This window comes from Apis dorsata, unplaced genomic scaffold (assembly GCF_000469605.1).
Source record: "Apis dorsata unplaced genomic scaffold, Apis dorsata 1.3 scaffold_429, whole genome shotgun sequence".
In the NCBI taxonomy this organism is placed as follows: domain Eukaryota; kingdom Metazoa; phylum Arthropoda; class Insecta; order Hymenoptera; family Apidae; genus Apis; species Apis dorsata.
In genome coordinates this window covers 1,247,710-1,256,831 of record NW_006263682.1, presented here as the reverse complement: position 1 = coordinate 1,256,831, position 9,122 = coordinate 1,247,710, and the positions used below count along the sequence as shown (strand labels likewise).

Here is a 9,122-nt window from a genome sequence, read left to right as displayed (position 1 = left end):
AAAAAAAAAAAAAAAAAAAAAAAAAAAAAAAAACAAAAAAATAAAAAAAAAGAAAAAAAATTTTTTTTTCCTTTCTTTTTTTTTTTTTTACGTATAAAAATGTGAGATAATTTTTTCTGATCTCGTAATACATATTTAAATAAAATTGTATTGATTACAAATAAAAAAAAAAAAGAAATAAATAATAAAATTCGATAAGACTAGAACTTAATTGACATTTAATCTTTAAATCATACCAAATCCTTCAGTACCTTCACTAATCGCTAATAACAAAGCTCGCTCAAAGTGATCGTAACATTCATAATCGGGTAAGCAGAGCTGATTGAAGCTGTAAAAATATTTAAATAATTATTATTTTGAAAAATTACTACTACTATAATTAAAATATAAAATTACTTACCAAGTATGTGCTGTAGGCAAATTGGCAAAAGTTGGTGCTGCTGTAATTTGAAATCGTGGACTCAATTGTTGAAATCCACCTGGTGGTAATTGCGAACAGCCTGTGGTAAATTGTAATAGTCGGGCCATCTCCTCTTGCGTGAAGTTGCTAACTGCAGTCCAGAACCAATCAAGAACTCGAAGAAACTCTGGGGAGCTTCCATTAGCTATATGGTGCGCACGTAAATCTGCTACGCTGTATTCACCAGTACCACACAACAATAACTATAACAAATACATATGAAGTAAGTGGAAGATGTTTACAAATGAGAGAGAGAGAGAGAGAGAGAGAAAAATACAAATTGTATACTTCAAGTTCGTTTTCATCAAAAATTCCCAAAAGATTATCAGGAATAAGTTCGTTTAGACCTCTTAGAAAATGTTCTACTTCGTTTCGTACGGAACTAGCGAGTCTATGTTGTGCGAGTGCATCCAAATAACGAAGTTTCGTATCGTTTGTTACACGAATCTTACTACCTCCAGGAATTAATTCAGCTACCTATAATAAATGAATTTAAATAAGGTAATATAAATAAATATATAATATGATCTTACTTTTAATAATTGACCATCTTTGTCATATTCTTCTTCGACAAAATAAAGTTCCATTTCCTCGACATCATTTTCAAGAATATACTTTATTTTGCTCAGATATAAATCTGGATCATCCTGTTCGAAATACTATAAGAAAAATAAAAATATTGCTTTATTTTTTTTTTAAATTTTCTTTTTTATTGATGTAGATCTTAAAAAATTATACCTTATAATGTACTCTGAGGCCTATGATTTGCGCAAGAAATGATCTCGTAAATCTTGCACGTACTAACTGTCTATAGGAACCACCAAGAGCAGATTCATACAAGCATTTGCCCACGATTCGCCCTGCAAACTCATAATGCTTTAGTTTAAGCTGTGAAGGCCGTTTACTGTTAGGATGAACTAGTGCCTGCTGTGATTCTCCGAAGGACGCGAATAAACCGTTTCCAGAATCGAATAGAGCCGCGCAAATTAATTCAAACCACTCTCGTCGAACACCACCCCAATCAACACCTGAAATGAAATATTAAATATTATTTTTCTTTCAATAGCAAGAAATATTCTCGTATTCTGTAAAGAACGTACCTTGTTCACCTTGAAAATTGATCTCAAAATTTCTACACCAATCACTAACAGAGAATCCTTTTGTAGATTTCATAGACTTAAAGCAAAAAAAAAAAAGAAAAAGAGTAATCAATTTGACTAAATTATACACCGCTTTAATTAATACTCGATATTTACCGATTCTAGCAATTTATCGCGTTGAACTTTCACCAGAAGTTTTTCGTGGTAATGTTTTTGATGATGCTTTCGAACTTCGTGATAAAAGAAATCTTGTTTGTCAGCAAAAGTTTCACTTCCACCTATATTTTTCAACAAAAACAACGTAAATGTAGCGGCTATTATATCTCGATACAGAGAAATTAATTCAACGGGTGGCTGACATCCATCATCGATAGAAAAAGAGTCGTAACCATCGTATTGATTATTTGAACAATCAAAATGGAACTGAAAGACATCGTTTTAAATTATTGCACGTGTTATATATCTAGGAAAAAAAAATTTTAATTTTTCCCTTCCGAGAAATTGAAACTACTTACTTTAGTTGATGGGCAAAGCCTGAAAGTAACGAGCCTTTTTGGTATAATTCTTAACAAGTATTCCTTGATAGTGAGCTGTTTAGGCGAAATAAAGCAGACAACTTTTTTCGGTTTCGAAAATTTTTCTCCTTGCATACCCAACAATTTTGCGGCATAACAAATGTTGGGATCTTTCGAGGCCACGTTATTATGTACCATTCTAGCAACATCACCTACGCTAACAAATATAAATATTGTAAAAATAAAACTTCGTTGTGAAGAAAATTGTGAAGAACAAAGTATCTTTCGTACTCTCGAGTACAATGATGTCAAAATCGCCGTTATGTAGTTGCAATCCGCGTAAACTAACTGTCGCATGGTAACAGTTGCCCTTCGGGAAACTGACTTTTAAACGAATCCTTTGATTTGGAGAGTCATAGTCAAATTGTATACTGCAATTTGTAATAGCCGATTTATTCATTGTACTACCAATCTGTAATTAAAATAAGTTAATCAGAAGTTAATCACAACGTAACCATCGTTAAATTCTAGCCGTGTTTTCCATTAACATTACTTGCCTGAGTAATGTTAACTTGATAACCCTCCGTAGGTTTATCACCAGGTCCAAATATACATAGATTATCGTATTCATCTCGCGGCTCTATTGTCATAGAATGTGCAACTCCGGCTGTACAAACGACCGTTGAACTTTGTCTTACGAACACGGTCTTATTCGGATCTGGGGGGCCTAAATAATATAAAATATAAATAAACGTGATTTAACAATTGGGTACAATTCTATCATAAATATATCTTTCGGATAATGGCGAATCGTACCGGGAAGAAAATTTTTAAGGAACGGGCTGCCGTGAACGTGACACGAACCAATAAGTACGGCTATTCGATATTGTCCAGCATGGCGGACAGTAAACTTTACAACTGCAGTGTTTGCAGCTAAGGGATCAGTGCCTCCTAACTCTATTAGGGTAGCTACTCTTCGTGTACCCTCTGTGACTTCGACGATCAAATTGTCTTTGTCACAAATTGGATACGGTTGGCCGTTGCGTTGATAAAACTGTAAATCATTCATTTTGAAAATGAAATACGATCGTCATAAAAAATAAATTAGCTAGCTGTTTGGCCAAAGAAATAAATTTTATTTTTATTATTACTCGTTTTTAAATATATTATTTTAAAAACTTTTATTGCGTATACCTTCACTGTAAACGTCATAGTTTCTCCCACAAGCTGCGGCTCATCCCATGCAAAATGAACCCGACAATTGCTCGGTAGTAAATACTTTCCGGTCACATACTGTAACAAGGAGTGTTTTGCCTCTGGTGCTAGAGCCGGCTGTGTCATAGCAGCCAGGGTCACTAACCCTGCTACTGACACGGAGACAACTAACATTCCACCTGCCAGGTACAAAGGAAGGAAAGTTATTCATCAAGTTTTTCCTTGAAAAACTTTTTATTTTCTGTGTATTATATACAATTTTACAGTTTACGAAAAACGATGAGAAAGAGTCATACCCCATGTCCAAGCGTCTTGATGTTGGCTATTTTTCACCACGGCGCTCCACAAATCAGCCTTGAGGGTTTCTAAATCTTCCTTTGAAGTAGGCAACGTCTGTCTGGCCTGGGTCCATCGCGGTAAATCCTTGCCAAGGGCTGCCCGTGCCGCATTATCCTCCACCCAATACACATCCTCCAGAGACATCACTTCCATCTGCATTAATCTGATGAAAAAAAAAAAAAAAAAAGAAGAAGAAGAAAAGAAAATGAAAAACAGATCTTATCTTTCCTTTCGAAGAGGACCGCAATATTCGCATGACAAACAATTGTCCATAGATATTTTTAGATATTTATTATATCTAAAAGTAACTGTGGAAAATATTCTGCTCACTTTTGATAATGGCTGTGCAAGCCATGGTCAGTGAGCCATTGCCGTAAAACGAGCCTTTGTTGCAACAAACGTGCGGCGCGTTGCAATCGTTCCTCGTCCTGGGCTGGTAATTCCGGCAACGCGTCCACCTCGCCACAACTCGCAAGGGATGAGATACCTGTAACATTCGAATCATTTCCTTCCTCTATGATCTCGCAAAAGAAAGAAGAAGGAGAAGAAGAAAAGAAAAAAAAACAAAACAAAGGAAACGATCGAGCAATTAATCGCATCGAATTATATCCCGAGCTACTATAGACGAACAAATATTATTGTTATTATTATTATTTTTTTTTTTTAATTAGAGACTCAATCAGAGGAATTTGCGATAACGACGGTGTATAGAAAATGACAGGAAACGAGGCCTGATAATTCGAAGCGAGGAGCTGATTCCTCCCGTCTAATTTTCATTGCGTAGTCATTCGTCGTAAAATCGTCAAACTGTGCAAGCCACTTAAAAATGCGTCGTACGTCGTTCCTCGTCTTTCCGCTGTGCATTCTCAAGTGCATCGGGCCTGCGCTTACGATATGCATCGTGAACAAACACGAAGAAGGTGAGGCAAAAACTTTTCCCCTTTTAATTTTCAATTGTTCCGTATACGAAATCGGAAAAAGTGGAACACCTTCGATGATCGTTTTTTACGTTTTTTTTTTTTGTTTTTTTACGAGAAGAGAAAAGATAAAATTATTTTTCGAAATTTCTCTAATTTATCGATAAACGTTTCAGGGAACGGAGGGTCGGTCGATCGGTTGCAATGCTTCAACGTCACGTTAGAAACAGTTTTCAACGAGACGACGGACTCGGTGAGGTCTATATTGATCTTCAACTCGAATTTGCGATACATTCCGGAGCGAGCTTTCACGAGATACGCGAAACATTTGCAATCCTTGAACATGCACCATTGTCGTATAAACGACATTCATTTGGAGGGGTTCGACAGTTTGGCTAACTTGAGGAAACTCGGCCTACCGAACAATAACATCACGCGTGTGAGGGAGGCATGGTTCAAGGATTTAGTATACCTGGAACAATTGGACCTGTCTTTCAATAGGATCGATATAATTGAACCGGTGATCTTCGGCAAAATACCGTTGCTCAAGCGACTCGACATCCGAGAGAATCGTTTAACTTGTTTGGAACCTTCAACGTTGCCGGGTGGTATCGACAAAGTGTACTTCTTCGGCAATCCTTTGACTTTCAAATGTCGGGGAAAGGTAAGCCAACGTAGCGAGCCCGAGTATAGAAAGCTATCTCTTTCTTTCGAAGAATTTCATTTGTTGTTAAAATTCGGAGACGGAGGGGCGATGCGATAGATGTTGCGATTCGGTTTATTTATCGATTCGGAAATTACAGCTAACCCTGTGGATGCGGGACCACGGGGTGAACTACAAAAACGAGGAGAGCGAGAAGGAAGCATGGATGGATAAGCTGCTTTGGCTCTGCGCCATCGGCGACACGAGCGTGGCCGAATCAGAAGTCTTGATGAAAGAATGCATCATCCTGAATTTGTTCAATCAGTTTCGAACAGGTCTTGAGAAATCGAATTCCACGATCAACCACTGTGCCATCGAGAGATACCAATTGACGAGTTGCATAGCTGCGGAGAATCGTCATCAGCTCACCAACGGGAACGTAATCAAGAAACTGTTCTTCTATATCCATCAAACGAAAATGAATTAAGAAAAAAAAAAGGAGGTAAAAAGTAATTGTAACTTCCATGATTTTGTTAAATTAAGATTTTAGGATTGAAAATATAGATAATTACGAGTAAAGATAGTCTCTAATTTTTGAAAAGCAAACTTGGTTGTGTTAGAAAATTTTTTTCTCGAACCTTCGTTCGTACGGAAGGATTTATTTATTTTTACGACGAAATTAATCGCAAGAATAATTCATTGGATTAAAAAATGTTCATTTTCAACGTGAGGTTTTTTATTTTTTTACTTACCGGAAGAAGCGCTACCGCTGGGCCGTAGCGACATGCCGATGGACGATATCTCATCGGCAAAGAAATCTTTGTCGCGTTGTCCATCTCGACAGCCTCGATTTTTGTCCGGCATAATTCCTCCACGGTCGTTCTCTTCGCTCGTCAACTTTTACCGACTACGAAGCATTCTTTCTTTCGTTCACCGTCGCATCGCTCGCTCGTCACGAGGTCATCTTCTCGAAACATCATTACACCACCGTTTCATCTCATTAATCTTGATCGATTTCGCGGTATGGAATAACCATATATAATAATAAATTCACGAATTTACGCGCGCGTCAATTTCGAAAACGGATATTTAACATTCTTTTACTACTTTTATATAATCGCGGGAAAATAAATTTATACCCGAGTTGCGTCGTATCATCGAACAATGAAACCATCTACCTTTTGTTTTCGACTGCGTCACCCACGCGCAAAGTGCGACTGCTGCGATGATTGAATGACGAATAGCCATTGACAATTGTGCGGGACGTGACGGTATTGTCAAGCTGAGGTTTAATATTTCGCTTGTCGTACAAACGTTAGTGCGCAGCTAGTGTATATATATATATATATTTTTTGCAACGAAGCGAATGCAATTAGAAAGGAGAGAAGAAAGGGAAGCTTGTAACGAGAGGCGAAGCATCGATCAATTTCTTCTAGAGGAAAGACTAGAGGGAGAGAGGTTGCATCGCGACTTCCTAACGACACGCGATTAATTTTAATTACAAAAATCGGGTGAAAGCTATTATACAAGCTCGCGCGAAGAAGATCAAAAGATAATAATATTTGCTCGATAATGCATAAGGAAAAAATATATTTTCCGTTTCTTGCACGCGATTTCGAGCGCGTCGTGAATAATGAAGAAGGGGGATTTCGGTGGTAATTCGGTGGCTCGAACGCCGAAGCTTTTTCGCCATCTCTAATGGACCAACTTTGCGGGGATCCCTCGTCGAGGGTTCAAGGATTAAACTTATTTGTAATCGAAAAAGAGGGGGGAAAAAAAGGAGATGTTTCGCCGTATATACTTTCGCCCGCGTTGACCCAGATCCGGGGGTACTCGATTCGAATAAAGAGATTGATAGCTGTTTCGATGGATTCTTCGGTTGCGCTTTCAGGCCGCTCGATTAACCATGCCGATCAAACGATCGCGGATCGATAGGGTGGCCGAGGCGGCGATTTAATCAACTACAACGGAACGTTACCATGAATTAAACGGGTCCTGAAAGCGGGTCAAGAGTCCACTCGAGGTCGAACCGGGGTTATCGTACCCGTGTTTTCCACGCTCATCTCGTTTCCCTTGCACAATTTATTGGCCGACGTGCACCGCGCCAATTGCCGCCGATAAAAAAAAAAAAAAGAAAAAACGATTGGAAGGACGAAACACAGGATTGCATTTCAAGGTATAATCTGTGGCATCCGTGGAACGAATTGGACACGTGTCTCCTCCATCCTCCTCCATTTTTCGATCTCTTTTTTCTAACGCGTTTAATCGAGTCTCGAGTGTCGTTCTCGAAATGAAACAAGGACACGAGATTGCACTGAGAAGGATGAACGATAGAAACGCGTATGCTCGATTTAATCTAACGACGACGATGGACGATGGTGATGGTGGTGGTTAAAGATCGAATCACGGTACTTTTAAGTTTTCCCCTCCCCCCCGAGTAAAAAAAAGTAATGGAAAAATTCGCGGACCATTTCATCCCATCAAGTATTACAGGACTTCGAGGGATAAACGTTTCCATTAGCGAGTCCATCAAAGCTCTCGAGCTCGTAATGTTTCAAAGGTAAAAGAAGAATGCGGTGGCTCTCGATGTTTTTCACATCTTTTTCCGCCTTTCCCCATTTTCTCTCCTCCCCCCAACCTTCCTCCTTTCCCCAGTTATTTTTTTTCTGGGCCGTGGTCGAAACGGAAATGTACACGTGGAGGAAGAAAAGAAGAGAAATGTAGCATGGGAACAATGAAAGAATCAAGCCCGCGTAGAACACGGCAACCTCGACGTGGACTCTTGACCTTTTCGAACGGATATCCTTCACTGGCATTACCTCGTGCTAACGATCCTTTCGGGGAATAGCAACGGGGTTGAAGCAGCGGCAGGAGGTAGTGGCGGCAGTGACGGTGGTGGTGGTGGTGGTGGGCAAGGAAAACCAGGGCATACGTATGTCATACATTCTCATGATTATGCACGAGAGAGTTGCCGGTATTATGAAGGTAGGACAGATCGATTCCTACACATTTGCCATTGCACGCTTTTGTGTCTATCTTCTACTTAACCGGGGACACGATATTGCGCCGAATTGCAACATTTTCGTCTGGTTAATTTCCCTTCCTCCCGTCCTCCCTCTTATTGCCGTTTGCCCATGTATTTCGAGAGCGATATTCTGAGAATACCCGCGCACCACTTAGGGAGGAGAGAGGGGGGGGGGGGTTGAGAAACAAACTTGGTGACACAGTTTCACCACCATGGCGCGTAATACTCTGGCGTGTTACCGCATTAATGGAATCCAGTGCACGGCGGCGTGCCGTTTTTTAGCCTTAACGGCAAAGCGATTAAACGATCCTACTTGTAATCACGATTCTCTTTCTTCTCTGCCTCCCTCCCTTCCTACTTCCCCTTTTTTCCTCCTCCGCTCTTTTTTTCCCTTGAAATTGTAAGAAGCCAGCGATAAGTTTCGGTGAAAAGAAGTTTTTAGAGGACCCTCGGGGATCAGCTTTGCTCGAATGAAAGGATACGAAAGCGCGATGAATGCCTTCCTCCCGCGAGAACGAGCGATTGTTTCCCGGACTAATTAAAATCTTGCCGGCTACTCGAGACGAGTGTGTGCCTATCTAAGACGTCTTCTTCTTCGAGCGAAGGTATACAAGGGATACACAATTTTTTCCAAGTGATGAAGTTTATTTATTAACGTATTATTCGTTATAATACGCGTTCACGCAGCAAAAACTATTTGCGACGAATTTCAATTTTTTTTTCATTTGATTGAGAAAATATATCAGTGGTGTGAAGGATGATTCATGGTTATATATGGATGTATATTGAATCGAAGCGATAGCGTGCATTCGAGTGTTTGTACATACACTTCCTTTTCCCATGCGATTCGTATGCGCATTTCGATCGTCTATCTAAACGAGATAATCGAGGGGTTTCAAGTATATCTG

At 39.5% G+C, this 9,122-nt stretch overlaps 2 protein-coding genes across 6 annotated transcripts in view; one reads left to right on the top strand and one right to left on the bottom strand.

Moving 5' to 3' along the window:
- Positions 1-138: 138 nt before the first annotated feature.
- The window catches only part of LOC102679796 (apoptosis-resistant E3 ubiquitin protein ligase 1), a 15,030-nt gene continuing 6,046 nt past the window's right edge, over positions 139-9,122 (bottom strand). For 2 of the 5 annotated variants that reach the window (XM_031512374.1, XM_006619684.2), the window contains 15 exons: positions 5,942-6,153; positions 3,960-4,116; positions 3,587-3,792; positions 3,270-3,469; positions 2,892-3,129; positions 2,633-2,802; positions 2,367-2,547; positions 2,076-2,287; positions 1,717-1,983; positions 1,561-1,636; positions 1,199-1,488; positions 994-1,119; positions 749-937; positions 401-663; positions 139-328 (listed from right to left, as the gene is read on the bottom strand). In XM_031512374.1, coding sequence (XP_031368234.1) covers positions 226-328; positions 401-663; positions 749-937; positions 994-1,119; positions 1,199-1,488; positions 1,561-1,636; positions 1,717-1,983; positions 2,076-2,287; positions 2,367-2,547; positions 2,633-2,802; positions 2,892-3,129; positions 3,270-3,469; positions 3,587-3,792; positions 3,960-4,116; positions 5,942-6,053 — 2,790 coding nt within the window. In that variant the 5' untranslated portion in view covers positions 6,054-6,153 and the 3' untranslated portion in view covers positions 139-225. Of the gene's footprint in view, positions 329-400; positions 664-748; positions 938-993; positions 1,120-1,198; positions 1,489-1,560; positions 1,637-1,716; positions 1,984-2,075; positions 2,288-2,366; positions 2,548-2,632; positions 2,803-2,891; positions 3,130-3,269; positions 3,470-3,586; positions 3,793-3,959; positions 4,117-5,941; positions 6,252-9,122 lie in introns of those variants that run through there. The other 3 variants (XM_006619682.2, XM_006619686.2, XM_006619685.2) reach the window with 2 other exon arrangements.
- On the top strand, positions 4,351-5,692 carry LOC102679667. Its single transcript, XM_006619681.2, has 3 exons — positions 4,351-4,549; positions 4,723-5,210; positions 5,350-5,692. Exons 1-3 carry the CDS (start codon positions 4,456-4,458, stop codon positions 5,674-5,676), a joined length of 909 nt encoding a protein of 302 aa, XP_006619744.1. The 5' UTR covers positions 4,351-4,455; the 3' UTR covers positions 5,677-5,692.